Source organism: Haematobia irritans, chromosome 1 (assembly GCF_050003625.1).
Source record: "Haematobia irritans isolate KBUSLIRL chromosome 1, ASM5000362v1, whole genome shotgun sequence".
In the NCBI taxonomy this organism is placed as follows: Eukaryota; Metazoa; Arthropoda; class Insecta; order Diptera; family Muscidae; genus Haematobia; species Haematobia irritans.
This window is the reverse complement of record NC_134397.1, coordinates 221,825,891-221,848,918: the sequence shown is the minus strand read 5'-3', so window position 1 is coordinate 221,848,918 and position 23,028 is coordinate 221,825,891. Positions and strand designations below refer to the sequence as shown.

At 36.7% G+C, this 23,028-nt stretch overlaps 1 protein-coding gene across 3 annotated transcripts in view; it reads left to right on the top strand.

The window, feature by feature from the left end:
* Mekk1 (mitogen-activated protein kinase kinase kinase 4) overlaps window positions 1-23,028 on the top strand; it is a 67,418-nt gene that overhangs the window by 37,939 nt on the left and 6,451 nt on the right. For all 3 annotated transcript variants that reach the window (XM_075292887.1, XM_075292888.1, XM_075292890.1), the window contains 6 exons: window positions 12,208-12,420; window positions 12,492-13,029; window positions 13,094-13,331; window positions 17,163-17,679; window positions 17,742-18,996; window positions 21,008-22,391. In XM_075292887.1, coding sequence (XP_075149002.1) covers window positions 12,208-12,420; window positions 12,492-13,029; window positions 13,094-13,331; window positions 17,163-17,679; window positions 17,742-18,996; window positions 21,008-22,391 — 4,145 coding nt within the window. The remainder of the gene's footprint in view (window positions 1-12,207; window positions 12,421-12,491; window positions 13,030-13,093; window positions 13,332-17,162; window positions 17,680-17,741; window positions 18,997-21,007; window positions 22,392-23,028) is intronic.

Below are 23,028 nucleotides of genomic sequence, written 5' to 3'. Positions count from 1 at the left end.
ATAGAACTGCAGAAGTTTAATAAATTTTGGACTCTTTTGACAAATAATGTACCCGCAAAGAAAAAAAAAACGTTTGGAAAAGTGTACCGAAAAAGTTTTTCTTTAAACTTTTATCACCAAAAAAATTCGTTTGTTACAAAAAAAAAAAACAAAATATTTTTGAACCAACAACACAGTCGATTTTGTTTATATTTTATAAAACAAATTTAAAGTTTCATATTAAAAATTTATATAGTAGTATGTGATGTTGAACACCTTTTCGCAATCTTCCGAACATATCTGGAATATATGTAAAAAAAAAAAACTTTTTGGTGTTCGGTCGAAGCAGGGATCGAACCCAGGACTCTTGGTATGCAAGGCGGACGTAGCAACCACTGCTCCACGGTGTCCAACTAAATGTATGTTTCTGTTAAATAAAGTTTGTTTAATCGGCCCGTGGGCGCCGCAAGCTATGCTATATAAATATAAATTATATGGATAATTGTCTATTGATGACAATAATAGCTGCATAGCTCAGGGGATAGTGTGTTGGCTTACAAATTGCATGGTCCGCGGTTCGATTCTCCGTCCAGGCGAAAGGTAAAATTTAAAAAATCGAATAATTTCTTCTACATTGTTTGTATTACAGAAAAAGGTGCTAAGAACTAAAAAACCTCGTGGTAGTGAGAAAGATGTGAGAGAAAATGCAATTAGCCAGAAAATATTGTTTTTTTGAGTTAATCATTATGAAATTGTTTTTACATCCTGGAAAAGAACGTTTATCACAAAAATTATATACTTTTCTTCCAAATAAACTTCCTTAAAGCAAAAAGCAAATGAGAAACGAACTTTGTTTGTCTAAAATTTCGTTTGGGAGGAAAGAATTATTTTTTTGCGTGTATATATTTACTGAATTTTAGTTTTGTTTATTTTTCCATTTTATAAACCAAATGTTCACTTATATACATATTTTTGTATTGAATTGATTTAAAACATTAATACATAGAATTATTTTTATTGTAGCGTATTATTACATGTTTTTTGTTAAATTTAAATTAGATTTAATTTAATTTTGAATTTCATCTATTTACGTTCCTAAAAAAATTGTGATATTTTGAAAAAAAAAAATCTAGAAAAAATGAATGTTTTTTTTTTTAAATGTTTGGGGAGAAAGATCAACAATCAATCAAAGATCAACAAATACTGTTTCAAGAGCATAATGTAACTTTTGGACATTTGTCGCAACCATATTATTTTCTCAGAAATTATATTGTGGCGACACTCGATTTTAAATTTCATTTTTTAAATCTAATTTGTTTAGTGTTTTATGTCAAATTATTTCTTGACTTCAGTTTTACTTTTTCAAATTATTTAAATCAATTTTTTATAATAAATAATTTTACATTTTGATAAATAGCGCGCTTTATTTGGACCACGTACTTGGTGACCCCAACATAAAAACATTATGACTGAAGAAAATACTGGAAGAGAAGGCTCAGACCTACAAAACTCTTTAGCTTTTCAACAGACACAGCCTCAAATTGCCTCCGCAAGCAGCGTAAAAATTCCACGACTTTGGAAGCAAAACCCTAAACTTGGGTTCTTTCAAGTTGAAGCTGTATTCAAAGTCAATCGAATTACAAGAAGTGAAACTAAATGACGAGAAAACAGTATTTTTGCGACAAAAATATGGAATATTAACAAAACAACATTGTTGCTCATGAAGTGTGTTTGAGGTGATTTTATTCCTTCAAAAACAAAAAAAAAAAACAAACAAAATAAAAAAGTGTCGCCAAAAAATTTGTGAAAATGTTCTTTCCGGATCCGGAAGTGGTGCAAAATTGGCGCAGAAGCGATGAATTTAGCATGGGCTTGCCATAGGACTGATGCCCACCATTTAAACACCCTTTGCACAGAATTTCCATCTCTTCTCATGGTGTGTTCCGAATTCAGTGATTTGGATGTGAATTTAAAAAAATGTGATGCCCACCATTGTCATACGACCGATGCCCACCATTTAAAAACCCCTTGCACTGAATTTGCATCTCTTCTCATGGTGTATTCCGAATTCAGTAATTTGGATGTGAATTTAAAAAATTGTGATATTTTGATAAACAAATAATTTTTATGATTTTATGCATTCTAACGCTTGCCTTAAACGATTGACCTATAATATTTTCGGAAATTCGCAATTTTTCTAGAATATATTTATCAGTTTTTTTTTTTTACAAAATTTAAATAATTTGCATCATTTTATTAATTCTTATGTTACCTTGTTTTTAACGTATTTGAAATAAAAAAAATTGTAAATTACCCATTAAAAATATGAAAAAAGTTAGTTTTAAAAAATTGAATTAAAAGAATTTCCTGTGTAGTTAAACAAACAACATCTTTGGGAGGACATGTTTGGAAGTGCTTTTATAGCTGTGCCTTTAGAAGAACTTCCAACTTTTTTGCTGGGATATAATTATGGACCGATATAGAACAAATTTTGCACGACTGTTGGAGGGCATTGGCAAAACGTACCAAATTTCAACCGGATTGGATTAGAGAGGATCCGGAAGTCGACTCTGGGGATCGGTTTATAAGGAGCCTAAACACTAATAGAAAAACTTAAGTCGCACAATCGTGAACGAACGGTAACAAAATGAAAAGGAAACGTTTACAAAAAATTAAAACGGAATGTTCACGATTTCGTCCACGGGCGTTTACGATTTCATGAACGGCATTAAATTTGCTCTACACGATTGTTAGAGAACATATGCCGGACCGAACGAAATTTGCTCCTCCAAGGGGCTCCGGAAGTCAAATCTGGGGGTCTGTTTATATGGGAGCGTTAGTCCGATTTCAATACGCGGACGAACAACGCTAGATAGACTCAGAAATGTCTCGCCATATGGGAATGCCAACAACATTTTGCAATATTCGTTGTTACCATCGGATATAGGACTAAAAGATTTATCTTTCACATGTAAATCTGGATGGCCAACTTTTCCGTTTGACCTCAGTGAACGTATTTCTCTCGAGGAGCAGTACCTCCATTTTCATTATAGTTTTTATTGCAAAGAATTCGCTTTTAAATTATAAAACCACTCATGCTCAATAATGGTATTCTACTATTTTTTTTTAATATATGAATATACAAAGTCCTTACCACCATACAGTATAATAAATAATATAAATATCTATTGGTGATGCATCCATCATATTGCGGATTGTCTGGAATTGTTTTATTTTTGGTTTTCTTTGATTTATACGGTCCAAACAATGATGATTCAGATGTTATTTCATTTAGAGTTTTTGTTTTTCAAGATAATATAAAGCCTTCTTCTTTCAAGAGGCATATGAATGTTTTCATTTCAAGTGACCACAATTCATAATAAAAATAAATTGAATTTTATAATTCAAACGAATAATTTGTTGTCAACTAAAAAATGTATATTTCAATCGAACGAATATATTCCAACGGGATCTTACGAATTTGGATCCTCTGGTCAATGCAATTGTCTTACATATTGAAATAACATTTAAATGTAATATTTCTTGGGAGTTGAAGGCTAATAATAAATCATGTAACATCAGTGTGGACCAAAATGTCAATGGAAACCAAGACACAGTGGTCACTCGAACCAAAAATAATCCAACAAAATTTGAAGAAAATGGTAACCCAAAGTTAACTTCTAAAAAATCTTAGAAAATTTTGTCAAAATGTTATTTCTATAGAACATTTTGTAAAATTTTATTTTTATAGAAAATTTTGTCAACATTTTATTACTATAGAAAATTTTGTCAAAATTTTTATTTCTATAGAAAATTTTGTCAAAATTTTATTATTATAGAAAAATGTCAATTTTTTTTTTCAATGGAAAATGTTCTCAAAATTTTATGTAATAGAAAAATTTCTCAAAATTTTATGTAATAGAAAATGTTCTCCAAATTTTATTTCTATAGAAAATGTTGTCAAAATTTTATTTCTATAGAAAATGTTGTCAAAATTTTATTTCTATAGAAAATTTTGTCAAAATTTTATTTCCATAGAAAAATTTTGTCAAAATTTTATTTTTATAGAAAATTTTGTCAAAATTTTATTTCTATAGAAAAATTTTGTCAAAATTGTATTTCTATAGAAAGTTTTTATCAAAATTTTATTTCTATAGTAAATTTTGTCATATTTTATTTCTATAGAAAATTTTGTCAAAATTTTATTATTATAGAAAAATGTTGTCAATTTTTTTTCAATGGAAAATGTTCCCATAATTTTATGTAATAGAAAATTTTCTCAAAATTTTATGTAATAGGAAATTTTCTCAAAATTTTATTTCTATAGAAAATGTTGTAAAAATTTTATTTCAATAGAAGTTTGTCAAAAATTTATTTCTATAGAAAATTTTGTCAAAATTTTATTTCTATAGAAAATTTTGTCAAAATTTTATTTCTATAGAAAAATTTTGTCAAAATTGTATTTCTATAGAAAATGTTGTAAAAATTTTATTTCTATAGAAAAATTTTGTCAAAATTTTATTTCTATAAAATATTTTGTCAAAATTTTATTTCTGTAGAAAATTTTGTCAACATTTTATTTCTTTAGAAAATTTTGTAAAAATTTTATTTCTATAAAATATTTTGTCAAAATTTTATTTTTATAGAAAATTTTTTCAAAATTTTATTTTTATAGAAAAATTTATTTCTATAGAACATTTTGTCAAAATTGTGTTATTATAGAAAATGTTGTCAAAATTTTATTACTAAAGAAAATTTTGTAAAAATTTTTTTCTATAGAAAAGTTTGTCAAAGTTTTATTTTTATAGAAAACTTTTTTCAATAGAAAATTTTGTCAACATTTTTTTCTATGGAAAAATTTGTCAAAGTTTTATTTCTATAGAAAATTTTTCTCTATTTTTTTTTCAATAGAAAATTTTCTCAAAATTTTATTTCTATAGAAAATTTTGTCAACATTTTATTTCTATAGGAAATTTTGTCAAAATTTTATTTCTATAGAAAAATTTGCCAAATGTTATTTCCATAGAAAATTTTGACAAAATTTATTTCTATAGAAAATTTTGCCAAAATTGTGTTATTATAGAAAATGTTTTTTATAGAAAATTTTGCCAAAATTGTGTTATTATAGAAAATGTTGTAAAAATTTTATTACTATAGAAAATTTTGTCAAAATTTTATTTCTATAGAAAATTTTGTCAAAATTTTATTTCTATAGAAAATTTTGTCAAAATTTTATTTCTATAGAAAATTTTGTCAAAATTTTATTTTTATAGGAAAATTTTGCCAACATTTTTTTCAATAGAAAATTTTGTCAAAATTTTCTTTTTATAAAAAAATTTTGCCAAAATTTTATTTTTATAGAAAATTTTGTCAAAATTTTATTTCTATAGAAAATGTTGTCAAAATTTAATTTCTATATAAAATGTCAAAGTTTTATTTCTATAGAATATTTGTGAAGTAACTCTTAGTTTGAGAGAGATAATTTGCAAAATCTACCAAAACATCAAGAATTCTACCAATCTACCAAACAATAAAAAATCTACCATTTTTGGTAGAATTCTACCAACTGTGGCAACCGTGATCTAAGAGGGGCGAGTGAAAAGAATGAGCGATAGGCGTATGTATGGAAGTTTTAGGTAGCTTGGGGTCGGAAAGACGACAATCACACTAACGCCATTTTCATGTAGCTCCGTTAGGCTTTAACTGCCAGTTAACAGAAAGTAAATTGCAAATATCTTCTCTCCGGTTAACTTTAAATGAAACTTTTTCGTCAGTTAAGTTCCCAACTGGCCTATGGAATATAAAGGCAAGATGACAGCTTCGTCCATAATACGGTTTAAAAGTTGGTTAGTTAACGGAACACTAACGGAGCTTTATGAAAATAGGGGTAAAGGTGTTTACTATTTTCGGTTTTCGAGTTGAACATCACTTTATTTTCGTTATTACTTTTCCTGAAATAATCAAAATTATAAATGAAAACAAACGTATTCCCGTTAAGTCAAGCCGAAATCTATAGGAACAAGCAACTGCGCATCAATTGAGTTAATTTGTCTGCTTTAAGGTTGAATTACACTCCAAGCGTCAATCCGTGCGTTGATGGAAAGGTTCATATTTTCTGTTTGTGGCAGACTATTCGAGCTTTTGATTTCAAAGAGAAATTTCAACTCTTCAATCATCGGACGCATTTAACGAATTGAATGCATGGTATGTAATTTTATCTTTATGTTGAACTGTTTGAATAAAGTAACCGCGAAAATTTCAACTCGAAAAGAGAACATAGTACTTACCTTAACCCTCTAATGTCCCAATTTTTTTTTTACCAGCTGATTAAATTTTCAATGTTAACGACACGAAAGCAAGAAAAGTAAACAAGAACAAGTATATACGGCCGTAAGTTCGGCCAGGCCGAATCTTATGTACCCTCCACCATGGATTGCGTAGGAACTTCTACTAAAGGCTGTCATCAATCGAATTACTTGGGTTGCGATAACACTTGCCGATGGCAAGTTATCGTAAAACTTTTTAACACTGTCTTCTAAATTGTAAGTTAGCCCATACGGGGTATATATTAAACAAAAAAGGCCGATTAAATACGTATATAATATAGTTTGACAAAAAAAAATTTTTTGACAAAATTTTCTATAGAAATAAAAATTTGACAAAATTTTCTATAGAAATAAACGTTTGACAAAACTTTCTATAGAAATGAAATTTTGACACAACTTTCTATAGTAATAAAATTTGACAAAATTTTCTATGGAAATAAAGTTTTGGTAGATTATTTTTGGCGATATGGACCAATTTTTGTGTAATAAGTCATCGGCTATATATAACTAAAGACCGATATTGACCAATTTTTACATGGCTGTTAGAGGCCATATATTGACAAAATGTACCAAATTTCAACCGCATCGGATGACTTTTGCAATATATAATTATGGACCGATATGGACCAATTTTTGCATGGTTGTTAGAAACCATGTACCAAACACCATGTACCAAACACCATGTACCAAATTTCAACTGGATCGGATGAATTTCGCTCCTCCAAGAGGCTCCTGAGGTCAAATCTGGGGATCGGTTTATATGGGAGCTATATATAATTATGAACCGATATGGACCAATTTTTCCATGGTTGTTAGAGACTATATACTAACACCACGTACTAAATTTCAATTGGATCGGATGAATTTTGCTCCTCCAAGAGGCTCCGGAGTTTAAATCTGGGGATCGGTTTATATGGGAGCTATATATAATTATGAACCGATATGGACTAATTTTTGCATGGTTGTTAGAGGCCGTATACTAACATCAGGTACCAAATTTCAACAGGATCGGAGAATTTTGCCCCTCCAAGAGGCTCCGGAAGTCAAATCTGGGGATCGGTTTATATGGGGGCTATATATAATTATGGACCGATATGGACCAATTTTTGCATGGTTGTTAGAGACCGTATACTAACATCAGGTACCACATTTCAACCGGATCGGATGAATTTTTCCCCTCCAAGAGGCTCCGGAGGTCAAATCTGGGGATCGGTTTATATGGGGGCTATATATAATTATGAACCGACATGGACCAATTTTTGCATGGGTATTAGAGACCGTATACTAAGACCACGTACTAAATTTCAACCGGATCGGATGAATTTTGCTCCTCCAAGAGGCTCCGGAGGTCAAATCTGGGGATCGGTTTATATGGGAGCTATATATAATTATGGACCGATATGGACCAATTTTTGCATGGTTGTTAGAGACCGTATACTAACATCAGGTACCAAATTTCAACCGGATCGGATGAATTTTGCTGCTCCGGGAGGCTCCCCAAGCCAAATTTGGGGATCGGTTTATATGGGGGCTATACGTAAACGTGGTCCGATATGGCCGATTTTCAATACCATCCGACCTACATCAATAACAACTACTTGTGCCAAGTTTCAAGTCGATAGCTTGTTTCGTTCGGAAGTTAGCGTGATTTCCACAGACGGACGGACAGCCGGACAGACGGACAGACGGACGGACGGACGGACATGCTTAGATCGACTCAGAATTTCACCACGACCCAGAATATATATACTTTATGGGGTCTTAGAGCAATATTTCGATGTGTTACAAACGGAATGACAAAGTTAATATACCCCCATCCTATGGTGGAGGGTATAAAAATTTATACGGTAAAATCCAGTATATGCTGCAAAGCCTCTTGAATAGTTTCAACTAATGGCGATTTCGATTGGGAAAAAAGGTGCAACATTCTCGAAATTGATTGCAAGATATCAAGGACACTGTCATAGATTTTGGATACTTTATACCTCACAATATTATAAATTAATAATAACTTTAGAATTACACTATCATTTGGCCGAAATGTCAATTAGGGAAAAAGTAGTGTAACACCAAGGCAACATATTTTTTGCGAATCGAAAACGCCCTAAGTTTTCTTTTTATTTTACCCATTTTTGTTGTCTTAAGGTGTGGTTTACTAAAAGCTTCCTTATTAATGGGAGCCACCGTGGTGCAATGGTTAGCATGCCCGCCTTGCATACACAAGGTCGTGGGTTCGATTCCTGCTTCGACCGAACACCAAAAAGTTTTTCAGCGGTGGACCTTAGGTTAGGTTAGGTTAGGTTATGTGGCAGCCCGATGTATCAAGCTCACTTAGACTATTCAGTCCATTGTGATACCACAGTGGTGAACTTCTCTCTTATCACTGAGTGCTGCCCGATTCCATGTTAAGCTCAATGACAAGGGACCTCCTTTTTATAGCCGAGTCCGAACGGCGTTCCACATTCCAGTGAAACCACTTAGAGAAGCTTTGAAACCCTCAGAAATGTCACCAGCATTACTGAGGTGGGATAGTCCACCGCTGAAAAACTATTTGGTGTTCGGTCGTAGCAGGAATCGAACCCACGACCTTGTGTATGCAAGGCGGGCATGCTAACCATTGCACCACGGTGGCTCCCAGCGGTGGACCTTAGTAATGCTGGTGACATTTCTGAGGGTTTCAAAGCTTCTGTAAGTGGTTTCACTGCAATGTGGAACGCCGTTCGGACTCGGCTATAAAAAGGAGGTCTCTTCTCATTGAGCTTAACATCGAATAGGGCAGCACTCAGTGATAAGAGAGAAGTTCACCAATGTGGTATCACAATGGACTGAATAGTCTAAGTGAGGGCTGCCACCTAACCTAACCTAACCCTCCTTATTAATGAAAGCCCGCCTAAAGGCGGTCTTGGGCATTAGAGGGTTAAGGGGCAAAATTTACAACACATACACTAGTATGTGTTGTAAATTTTGATTACTTTTGACTATTTCTTAAAATTAAAAAATAAATTTTGGGTATTTATACCCTAAACCACATAGTGGTTAAGGTTTAAATAAATTTGATATCCAAACAAATGTGCCTATTACAAATTTTGATGTTATAATGAAATTTATAGCGACCGATCCAGAATCATCTCCAGAGTCGATCAATGTACCATATTTGTTGTTCACAGGATTCCGGATTTGAAAATGAGAATACTTGACTACATTGGCACTCGCGATTTGTGAGTGAATCACGTGAGACATAAAGCATCCCTCGTGAAAGTTGTTAAATGGGACAATAAATAAAAATAAAATCGGTTCGTGAATAAAAATTGCAATTGCAAAATCATGCTCATGGAAAAAATTACGCTAACGTTTAACAATTAATTCCGCCGTTATTTGAATAGTCGACATTAATTTGGCTGGCGAATCATAACAAAGAAAAGCACATTTTTTTTGTCAAAATTCGTTTTTATTATTCAACATAGTTCCCTTCAAGAGCGATACAACGATTATAACGACCTTCCAATTTTTTGATACCATTTTGGTAGTACTCCTTCGGTTTTGCCTTAAAATAGGCCTCAGTTTCGGCGATCACCTCTTCATTGCAGCCAAATTTTTTCCCTGCGAGCATCCTTTTGAGGTCTGAGAACAAGAAAAAGTCGGTGGGGGCCAGATCTGGAGAATACGGTGGGTGCGGAAGCAATTCGAAGCTCAATTCATGAAGTTTTGCCATCGTTCTCAATGAACTGTGGCACGGTGCGTTGTTTTGGTGGAACAACACTTTTTTCTTCTTCATATGGGGCCGTTTTGCCGCGATTTCGACCTTTATACGCTCCAATTACGCCATATAATAGTCACTGTTGATGGTTATTCCCTTCTCAAGATAATCGATAAAAATTATTCCATGCGCATCCCAAAAAACAGAGGCCATTACTTTGCCAGCGGAGTTTTGAGTCTTTCCACGCTTCGGAGACGGTTCACCGGTCGCTGTCCACTCAGCCGACTGTCGATTGGACTCGAGAGTGTAGTGATGGAGCCATGTTCCATCCATTGTCACATATCGACGGAAAAACTCGGGTGTATTACGAGTTAACAGCTGCAAACACCGCTCAGAATCATCAACACGTTGTTGTTTTTGGTCAAATGTGAGCTCGCGCGGCACCCATTTTGCACAGAGCTTCCGCATATCCAAATATTGATGAATGATATGACCAACACGTTCCTTGGATATCTTTAAGGCCTCTGCTATCTCGATCAACTTCATTTTACGGTCATTCAAAATCATTTTGTGCATTTTTTGGATGTTTTCGCGGTAACCACCTGTTTCGGTTTTCCACTGCGTTCACCGTCACCACGCTTGAATTTTGCATACCAATCAATTATTGTTGATTTCCCTGGGGCAGAGTCCGGAAACTCATTATCAAGCCAAGTTTTTGCTTCCACCGTATTTTTTCCCTTCAGAAAACAGTATTTTATCAAAACACGAAATTCCCTTTTTTCCATTTTTTTTCACAATAACAAAAGTTGCTTCACAAAAGACGCTCTATCTCACAAACTAATTGACTTACAGACGTAAAAATTTTGACACGAATCATTTGAAGGTTGGTGCTATATAAAAATAATATGTATTTAATTCTAGCGACGCCATCTATGTGTCAGACCGGGGTCTTATCAGCCAACCTGTTATTCTATGGTAATTTCCATTGTAATAAAAAGAGCAACATTTACGTTTTAGGATCCCCGACAGCATTATGAATTAGAAATCTCTCTAGGATGAGCTATAATTAGGGTGTAAGGACGATTAGGGAACAAGTAATAGAAAGAGATGACGCACAGTTGGATTAGAGATGATACGATTTGCATTTAGGGTCCAAATTGAGTTATCTATCCCAGTCAAAACTATACTGAAGACTATGGAAAAGTTTATTCGCCCGAACGAAAACTGGAAAAACGAAACATTTTCTTTCAATGTTTTATGTGATGATATTTCTTCTCCGCGTGTGCGTGAATAAACATTTTTCCTAATTGAAACTATGCTCTGTATAGGAAATTTCAAGAATATCGTATAAAAATGGCGAAATGTTTCTTGTGAACAATAAAAAGATAGACAGATGGATGGACGAAAGGTTGAATTACACACCATGCGTCAATCCGTGCGTTGATGGAAGGGTTGATTTTGTTGTGTTTGCGGCAGACTATTCGAGCTTTTGATTTCAAAGAGAAATTTCAACTCTTCAATCATCGGACGCATTGTACGCATTGAACGCATGGTATGTAATTCTACCTGAAGAAAGCCATTATTGCATCAACGATACAGCTGATTGATTCCGAATCGATGGATTTATGGGTTCTATGACCTACATACTATATTCCTAGTAGGTGCAGACCAATTCTATTGGGTTATTCAAATTGACAATTTTGCGCAATATAACAATCTTTCACTTTGGGTATTGACAAATTTTATTCGTTAGTTTCTGTAATACAATAGCATTGCAAAAATATAGGTCAGACCACATGATTTCATATACATCACCTCAGTTGGTTAGCATACAAAATCGCTGAGAATTCAAATAAGAAATTGAAAATGCCAATATTTGAATATTGAATTGAACGTTTTGTCATTGGCCTATAGCAAGAAAAATGAAATGAAATGAAAAAAAACAATGATATTTATATCTATCTTCCTTGGCGATAAAAGACATGCAAATAATTTGCTATCATCATGGAACTGCCATACGCAAATGGGGGGAGTTTTTATTTGCGATATCAACTAAAGTGTTTATTTATTACAATCATCACCCCAACCGATATTCACACCTACTCCCCCAGCCCATCATCATTCATTTGTATGGGGTTTTTTCTACAATTTCCATTTAGTTATTCACACTTTGTTAATCTCTATGTCTGTTCTTTCTTTTCACAGAGTTGAGATCCGTGTTAAGCCCACATCCTCAAAAGCGGTGAATTACCGCGACATGAAATTTGAAGATGATTTGGCAAGTACACATCCCGATGATCTGTTGGTGGCAGAATTTGAGGCATTTGGCACAACACCACCAAGAACACGATTGAAGAATAAATGTCGAGATTGGGAACGGAAACAACGGGCAAATGCTATTACCTCAACAGGGTCGTCGTAAGTTATGCCATTGCTTTCATTAGGATTTTGTGTAAATTTCATTCATTTCATTAATTTCTTTCACATAGTGGCTGTGAAACGCCAGTGGTGCCCAAAAGAGGTACACCTCGAATGACCCGGTCACGTGTCTTACGACGAAACACCATGGACTGTGCATTACTTAATGAAATGTTTGTAAATGAGGATAGCAGTGGTGCCGCTAAGCGCACTGATAAACGGGCCCAGGCCCTATTGCGGGAATCGGAACGTGAATTGAAAAATTCCCTAGCTCTAAACTCCACAACAGCAGTGCTAAGTAGCTATAATCCTCGGGTGAATAGTTTCCATGAAAGCTCTCACAATCTAGAAGCTATGGACAAGTGTACACCTCTAAATACCGAAGTCACTTTGCGTTATCAACAACCCAAGGTGGTGGAATCCTACAATCGTTACATGAGTGTATCCTCAAGACCCATATGTTGTAGATCTTCAGCCCCGCCCCAGGCATTTATGCATAATTTCAATTTGGGATTTCAGTCGACCCCGGGATTTAAGATTCGTAAGGAATTCCATGAAACATTTGCTAATCTCATAAAATTGGGTAGTGTGGATCGGCAAGATGCTAAGGTAAGGCTTAATGAGTGACTAAATGAATCTTAAATTAAAACAAAAGTCCTTCCTTTCCTTCTAGCTTTCCCACGAAGAACACACTTGGCAAACAGAGGTCAAAGATTTGATTTGGCTTGAGCTACAAGCATGGCAAGCTGATCGTACACCCGAACAACAGGACAAGTATTTATTTACTGCCCGCAAAGATGTTCCCGATTTACTAACACAAATTATCAACTATAAATTCCAACCACGATTTCGACGACAAGACAGTGAATTTAGTGTTGATAGTGGTGTAGGAACCGACAGTAATGCGAGTTGTAAGTATGTGGAAATTGTCCGAAATTAAAGTGTTATGAATATTCTAGAGATTATTCTTACATCATATCGAAGTATTTAGAAGTATGAGGAGTTGTTTAGGGATCTGATACTGCATAAAATTATATTACAACTGAAAAGATATTTGGTTTCTTTACGGAAGTTAAATAGGTGATCTTACTTAACAGGTTGTCTGATAAGTCCCCGGTCTGACATAGATGGCGTCGCTAGTATTAAATGCATATTATTTTTATATAGTACCAACCTTCAAATGATTCGTGTCAAAATTTGACGTCTGTACGTCAATTAGTTTGTGAGATAGAGCGTCTTTTGTGAAGCATCTTTTGTTATTGTGAAAAAATGGCATGTTTTGATAAAATACTGTTTTCTGAATGGAAAAAATACGGTGGAAGCAAAAACTTGGCTTGATAATGAGTTTCCGGACTCTGCCCCAGGGAAATCAACAATAATTGATTGGTATGCAAAATTCAAGCGTGGTTAAATGAGCACGGAGGACGGTGAACGCAGTGGACGCCCGAAAGAGGTGGTTACCGAGGAAAACATCAAAAAAATCCACAAAAGGATTTTGAATGACCGTAAAATGAAGTTGATCGAGATAGCAGAGGCCTTAAGCTGTATGCAAAATGGGTGCCGCGCGAGCTCACATTTGACCAAAAACAACAACGTGTTGATGATTCTGAGCGGTGTTTGCAGCTGTTAACTCGTAATACACCCGAGTTTTTCCGTCGATATGTGACAATGGATGAAACATGGCTCCATCACTACACTCCTGAGTCCAATCGACAGTCGGCTGAGTGGACAGCGACCGGTGAACCGTCTCCGAAGCGTGGAAAGACTCAAAAGTCCGCTGGCAAAGTAATGGCCTCTGTTTTTTGGGATGCGCATGGAATAATTTTTATCGATTATCTTGAGAAGGGAAAAACCATTAACAGTGACTATTATATGGAGTGTTTGAAGGTAGAAATCACGGCAAAACGGCCCCATATGAAGAAGAAAAAAGTGTTGTTCCACCAAGACAACGCACCGTACCACAAGTCATTGAGAACGATGGCAAAATTCATTAATTGGGCTTCGAATTGTTCCTCACCCACCGTATTCTCCAGATCTGGCCCCCAGCGACTTTTTCTTGTTCTCAGACCTCAAAAGGATGCTCGCAGGAAAAAAATTTGGCTGGAATGAAGAGGTGATCGCCGAAACTGAGGCCTATTTTGAGGCAAATCCGAAGGAGTACTACCAAATGGTATCAAAAAATTGGAAGGTCGTTATAATCGTTGTATCGCTCTTGAAGGGAACTATGTTGCATAATAAAAACGAATTTTGACAAAAAAATGTGTTTTCCTTTGTTAGACCGGGGACTTATCAGCCAACCTGTTATTCAGCAAAAGTCATCCTGTAGATTATGGGATACAGTGTTGCCAGTATTTTCTAGGTTCTTGTCCCCAAACATGGATGCTTTCGTCCCCAAAAATCCACATTTTAAATAGAAATTCTTCACTAAAATCGCCAAATAATTGAAGTTCTAAGGGCAGCGTTCTGACAGATATGTATGTTATTCCTCTGCGTATCACTTGTCTGATGTGTTCACACTGGCGCTGCATAGTATACCACTGACCGGCCAATTACCTTATACCCTAATAGAATCCAAAATCGTGAACGGAAGGTAACAAAATGAAAAGGAAACTTCCACGAGAAATCAAAACGGGATGTTCATGGTTTCGTCCACGGGCGTTCATGAACGGCTTTCGTATGGAGTGGACATTCCATGTTCGAGTAACGATAGCGGATTTTTTATATATTCGTGCAAAGGTAGACGTCATCAAAAAAATGCTGTCGAATGTGAACCCGATAACCTTGGGGTAATTTATAGTCGGAATTGTTTCGCCATGGAATCCGACAATAAACTACCTGTGTGATTCTGCTGTCCGTGAAGTGAATAGTATCACTGAGGATTTGTTGGAGGATATCTTCAGATTTCTAACAATGAAATAACTAGTAAGATCATCAAGGTAGACGTTCAATCGATCGCAGATGTTATCAAAAATAAGCCTGGGTGCCATGAATGTACAGTCGTCCGCATATGATACAATCTCGACGCCGTCTGGAGGTGGTGGAATAGAAAATATGTAGAGAATATTTGCGAACCGAATGCTTGGTTCCTGCCAGTAGGAACGTATTTTCGATGTTCACGAACAGTCTGTCATAGTGGATCTTATCGAATGATTTCGATAGGTCAAGCGCCACGAGGACCGTCCTGTGACACGGCTTGGGCTAGATGAGTCCCCTATTTATGTATGCTAAAATGGCATGCCAAGCTGTTGTTGTACTATGAACATTACGAAATCCATGTTGGAAGGTTGGAAGCTGGAAATTTCTCCACAAGGCTGGGGAATAGTAGTGTCTCAAGTATCTGGGCTACTGAGGAGAGAAGAGAAATCGGTCGGCGTACCATTAACCCTTGCTCGAGCTTTTGCCTGAATTCAGTAGTTTAATCACCCTACCCATTTTCCCGACATCAGGTATAATGAGTGATTCCAAAGACAAATTAATGAGTCCGATCAAGTACTTAAATCCCAGATGCTTCAGCATTAGCAAATTTAGCAGCAAATTACGTCGTGGCCTAGCTCTTTGGATGGTTTTGTGCCGTTGATGACATTGGTAACTTTAGCAGGAGTAAAATGTGGTATGTCTCTGGTTCAGAGACCACGAATGCGACGGATGGCTCTCCCATTGGCTCTATCACTCTCGGGATGCTCCAATAAACTGTCGGTTGAAATCAATCGATCAATCACCGTCAGTTCGCCAAAGGTGACAGGGATCCCTTCATCCCATGTAGCGGGGTTCGAGAGGGCTCTAATTGTTGAGGTTACATTGTTTCCTGTGCTCTAACCATGTGTTCCGCTTGTGCTCGTCGACTATATTATGTTACTAATATTAGATTCAGTTCCCTCATTCTTGGGGCAGTAGGGTTAGCACGACGGCGTTCGTCATGCTCGTCTGTGAGTCCCACTGGGAAGTTGGTCTCACCTGGGCAATTCGACCAGCACGTATGAAGCGAGCGGTTGCTGCGTTCATTATGTCCTGCAACACCCTCTGAGCAAACTGAACTTGAGAAGGGCCGATTTATGTATTCTTTGAAACCGGCCGAGATGGCTCTCTTTGTTGATAAACATCCGGCGTTCAGAGATTATGAAGTCAGAGGTCCAGTCAATTGTGAGAATTGTAAGGAGGTTGTCTGGTCCCAGTAAAATGACGGGTTGCCAGGATACTTCATTTATCAGATCAGGTGACACTAAAGATATATCTGGCGAACTACTGTCCACACAACAGCCATTCAACGTCAACGGCTATAAAATGGAGCATTGCTTCCAACCGGTGGCATGTAGACGTTATGTACCGCTATCTTGGCAGCCCTAGACTGCTACCCTCATGTACTTTCTGCCATCCTTATGTAGCACATGGTCTTTTAGATCGCCTCGACTCTGATTCTCTTCCGATTCATAAAATCTTCAATCTAAGTGATCTTGCCCTGGAGTCCGTGGCAAATAAATTGCAACGGAACTGCTACAACAATATTCGGTGTCAGATGCTTCGTCGGGGAATATTGATTAGCAAGGGAAGTCACTGGGGTCAGGGAGTCTGATGACCCGCTACTGCTGTCGTCATCCTGCCATGTAACATATTCAGTGTGACTATACTCTCGTCAATTGATTGTCAATTGGCTTGATCTCATTGAATACAACAATAGAGAAATTGATTCTTCATGTTTCCTAAAACTCACAACTCTCCTTTTCCTATTCCCTTTTTCTTTGTAGCTCCTCAACCGCAAAAATTCTGTGAAGGATGTTTATCGTTGTATTGTAAAGACTGTATTGATCAACAGGAAATCGCAATGAAAGAAGTTGAAGAATTACTAACACGTCTAGAGGCAGCTGAAGCTTTGTATCCCTCATCACAAGCAATGGGTGCATTCCATCCCATTTATAAAAGTGAATCATTTGTGGGACGTATTAAGACCATGTGCCTTTGGTATAATATAACAAAGCAAGCCCGTTTAAAGCTAGTCATATTGGGGAAAATATTAGCCCGATTACAAGGGGAGAAATTCTCCTGGCCCGTGCAGACCTCATACACGACAACAGAATCGAGTAGTGGTAATTCATCTGTATCGGGCATGGATAATGATGATTCGGGAATGCATTCAATTGATTCAACAAGATCGTCACATCGTAAATTATCATCGGCAAATAATGGAGGAGTCCCAATGCCTAAGGTACAATTTCTATTGAATGATGTGGCCCATGTTCCAGGAGATACATCGAGCAGTAATGAGTAAGAAAGAATGAGATTAGAAAAGTAAAAAATTATCTATTAACTTTTTTTGTTTCTTCCAGTTCCTCATCAACTGAGATCAGTCAAATATCCGAGAATATGACCTCGACTATTGGTGGTCATACATTCCGGAAAAATTCAATACACGACATTAACATTTTCAGTGTTGAACCCTTACGTAATGGTAGTGGAACAAACCCAGAACAATCATCGGTTTTATATAGAAAATTTATTGAGAATGTCCTAAAGTCTCGTGGTTTGGCAAAATCATTGGCCTTCCTGCACAAACTTCACAATAGAGTAATGTTTAAGGCTCAAATCTCACTGGAAAAGCCAGGAACTGAAGATTACGATTTTGAGACTGAAAAGATTGAGGACGATTGTCCTCGTCTGGAACCCGATATTAGTCAAGAACAAATCGAGGAATTACGCCGCTATGGCTACTGGAGTGAAGAGTACAAATCCATAAATTTGCCAACATACATTCCGATTTTTGTATTTCTAAGTGGAGTCCCATTACAGTTTATGCATGAATTTTTGCGTATGCGCTTGGAGACACGACCACCCAAACCGAATCCCTTGAGTTTGGAACAACTAATGAAAGAGTTACGAGAAGGTCTCACATTGGCTTTGACCCATAGAGAACGTTATCGACGTCACATTAACACCGCCTTGGTGGAAAATGAAGATGAGTTGGAGCGTTATACAAGTATTCTAAATCAATATGATGAGACTGTGAGAAAAGTTTTCGAATTGTATTTGGATTATATTGACCAATTGGTTTTGATTGCTTGCCCTGAGAATAACCAAAAGTCTGTCTTAGAAAAGGAATGGATGTTCACCAAACTTGTTTCACCTATGATCTCCGGCATGCATACACTGGCGGCGAAAAAGTTTTGTTCGATTATTCGAAATCTCTTGAATGGAATATCTGAGCGTTTGGTCAGTCGTTCTGAAGAATTGGACATACAAATCGATGGTACAGCTGCTCAGAATCTCGAAAGCGAATTGAAATGGCAAGTCTTGACCATATGTCGAGAGACACAATCTCTATTTACAGTGGAACGTGAAAGTTCAGTGAAGGTGTTATTTTTTGCCAAAGCATTTTGTCGCGATGTTGAATCGCCCGATTTCCATAGAGAACATTTCGAGAATGACGTTGATTCCCGCGGTGTGCAGTGTGATTTTGTTTGTGAAGAGGCTAAAGAGTCATTTAAACAGCTACAGCGTGATGTTTTGGATGTGAGAAATAAATTGACTAAAATTATTGAACGAGTCCAGGAAAGATGTTCTCCAGTGCATGTCATGGATTTGGATGTAAGTTTTCTCGAAATTATAATTATATTCAATAGATTAGGTTAGATATAGTGGATGCTTGTTACGAGTACATAGTGATTCCTGTGGAAGAAATTACTGGGTATGTAGGGAAACTGAATGAGGATATGGGAAGAGTACACAGATGGGCTAAGGGCCAATGGACTTTTTCCCGAACCGAGAAAGACAAGGTATTTACTGATAGAGATGTGATATTCCCATGCTCAGTTAGACACGGACATACCAATAGGTGGACAGAAAATTGCGGTATTGCCTCAGGTGAAAAATCTTTAATAGAAAACTGAAAAGGGGTGATCATATCCTTCGAGCTTGTTTACCTGTGTGGACGTAGAAAGGTTTTGAGCTGCTCTAGTGGTTTCCCTACCAACTTTGAAGCTTGTTCTTTCAGTTCGAACTGCAGCGGGATCTTCCCTACCTCTGTGGATTCCACTCCAATCTTTCCTTGGTCTTATTCGATTAGATCGGATGGTAGGAGAATATCGTCTATGAACACTTATCATTCTTAGGAGCTTATTCGCACGATTCGGATGCAAAGAGAGCATCATTATTTATATCATTATTGGCTTTCCCACCAACTGGTTCAGTCCGCAGGGGATCATCCTTACCTCTGTGTAGTTTTCTCCAATCTTTCCATGGTCTTATTCGCTTAGACCGGATTGTAGGAGAACATCGTCTAAGAACACTTATATTTCTACAAATCTCTTAGCAGCTTATCCACATGGCTCGGATGTAAAGTGAGCATCATTATTTATATCATTATTGGTTTTCCTACCAACTGGTTCGGACCGCAAGGGGATAATCTCTACTTCTGGGGATTCTCCTCCAATCTTTCCTTGGTCTTATTCGCTTAGATCGGATTGTAGGAGAGTATCGTCTATGAGCACTTAAGAGCTTATTCTCATGGCTGGGATGTAAAGACCATGTAGTGTTCATATTAAGAAATTTAATTAAAGCCTTTTTTACAATTATTTTTTGAGCTTGTTCACCTGGCTGGAAGTAGAAAGTTTCTGAGGTGCTCTAGTGGTTTTCCTACCACCTGCCGTGTTCGCTTGGTTTGGGATAATTCCTACTTCTGGGTATTCACCTGCAATCGCTGATTAGTCTTATTCGCTTAGATCGGATTTCAGAACATCGCACTTATCCTTCTACAATTCCCTTCGGTGCTTATTCGCATGGCACGGATGTAAAGGGAGCTTAAAATCATTAACATCGAAACTTTCTGTACAAATCTCCTTTGAGCTTGTTCACCTGACTGGACCTAGAAAGATTCTGAAGTGCTTGTTCTCGTGGTTCGGACCGCATGGGATAATCCCTACTTCTGGGGATTCTCCTGCAATCTAAGAGTAAGACCAACGTCTTACTCTCTTGGATGCGATTGCAGTAGAACATCGTCAAAGAGCACCTGTTTTTTTTTTTCAATTGTCTTAGGAGATTATTCACATGACTAGGATCTGTATGTATGGATCCAGCTAGCTGGAAGCTCATACCGCATGAAGAATGGGATGCGGATGCAAAAGAATCCAGCACATTTTGTGTGAATGTCCTTCCTTATGTATACGTCGTTGGCAAACTTTGTAGAATATAGGTTTAGAGATCTGACAGATCTAGAAAATGTTAATTTAAGTAGAGCACAACATGGACTGCACGGTCTAAGTGAGTCTGAATCAAGCACTGCTTGTATAACCTAATCTAATCTTATCTAATCTAACCTTTCCTTAATCGTCATGGCCGTTCTTAGGCGGCAAGTATGTTCGTTTCCCTTCCTAAAGAGGATTCCTGAAACCTTAAGAGAATTGATATACTATTTGTATTATATACAGGGAGTTACTCTTGGGCGATTCCAACTGAAACTCAATATCATATTGGTGTGTGAAACTGTTTAGTATTGTATAGCATACAAAAATTTTTTCCCCAAATAAAGTCCTATTCCAATTTGTCCACCTCATACTGTTTTGAATGAATTCCCGCTAATCTGTAATCTTTTAAATTTCAGGAACAAGATCGCCAAGCTGTTCTCTCTAGAACTCGTGAAATTTTACATCAGGGCTATAAATTTGGATTTGAATACCACAAGGATGTCATAAGACTATTTGAACATCGCATTATGGCCAATAAAAATGAAGGATGTGAATGTGATTTAGCTTTGGGTATAGTAACTTTTGCCAAAATGTGGATGCAATTTGTAACGGAACGTTGTGAACGAGGAAGGGGTATGCGTCCTCGTTGGGCTTCACAGGGTTTAGAATTCCTTATATTGGCATGTGACCCACAAATTACACGACATTTGGATGAAACACAATTTGAGGATTTGAAAAAGAAAATGGATCGTTGTATTTCACATGTGATTGGTATCACCTCGGAACCCGAGAAGGTAGCTAGAAAGAAGGCATCGCCTAGAACCCGTAAAGGTTCCTCGCCAGCAACAAGTAGATCTCGTACACCCACACGTTCGCCCATGTCTGCAGGTATTGTGGTAAACAATTCTGGGTCACAACAATCACCACAATACAACAAATTTCTACATCCACAATTTAGTCACAAAGATGAACTCTTCAGCCGTACAGACTCTTTGGACTCTACAGATTCCTCATTGGATATAACCAATAAAATTGGAGATTTACGACTAATTGTGCCTGCGCTCAATGACAAGGCAGCTTCACCTTCTACTCCACCAAGTGAAGTGAATCCCAACCAGAATATAGCCACAAATTCAGCAGATGCCACATTAGCCCTAAGACAAATACGCATACGAGATGCTGTGAATCGCCTCGATTTAGATCTGGATGAACGATTGCGTGAACGCAATCTCATAGGTCACATTAAGGCATTGAATTCCAGCGATAAAGTACAAATACGAGCTCGTAGCGTTCATTTCCGTTGGCATCGTGGCATCAAAATTGGCCAAGGTCGTTTTGGCAAAGTCTATACAGCTGTAAATAATAACACTGGAGAGTTAATGGCCATGAAAGAGATAGCCATACATCCCGGTGAGACGAGGGTTCTTAAAAATGTTGCAGAAGAATTGAAAATTCTTGAAGGCATCAAACATGAGAATTTGGTGCGTTACTATGGCATTGAAGTGCATCGTGAAGAGCTACTTATATTTATGGAATTATGCTCAGAGGGCACATTAGAATCTTTGGTAGAATTGACTGGAGGTTTACCAGAAGGTCTTACCCGACGTTTCACCTCACAACTACTGTCCGGTGTTGCCGAGCTACACAAACATGGTATTGTCCATAGGGATATAAAGACTGCAAATATATTTTTGGTTGCTGGTGGTAATAGTCTGAAATTGGGTGACTTTGGTTCGGCTGTAAAGATACAAGCACATACAACAGTTCCTGGAGAATTGCAAGGATATGTGGGAACTCAAGGTGAGTAGAAATTTCAAATTGATTTGTAATACAGAAGCTGAGCTACGGTATTAATAAGGGGAGTCTATACAAATTTACTCGTTTTCGGATTCGACTCCAGCATATATTATCGACTTGTGAGGTATATTTGGCCGGGTTTACTCGACATGTTCTTTCAAAAAGGGGCTTATATTTTAGAGCATTGCATCGGTCATATATTTTTGTGTTCGAGAACATCTCGAAGCCCAACAAGTAAGGTAGAGATTTGTAGTCGTTCCCGTTTGGACCGATTTTTGTACGTTCGAATACAACCATAACTCGTTCTCGTTTGTGTTGTATGAAACGGTCAATCAAACAACTTCAGTCTTCGGGATCAAACACAACGAGTCAAATTGTTTTCGAAAACAGAGCGAAGGAATCGAGGAATTCGATTTTTTTGACCTCATATAGTAACAACAACTCTATATGTATTGTACTTTGCCGTAAATTTTGGACAAAAATGGGTTTGATGATATTTTTGGGCAATATACTAAGAATTCTTTAGAGACGCACTTTTAAATGTTTTTCGTATTTAATTCTGAGAACAAAATTTAAAATAAACTGGAAAATGCGTCGTCTATTCTATGTATAAATGACATTCGTATTTTTTTTTCCTTTA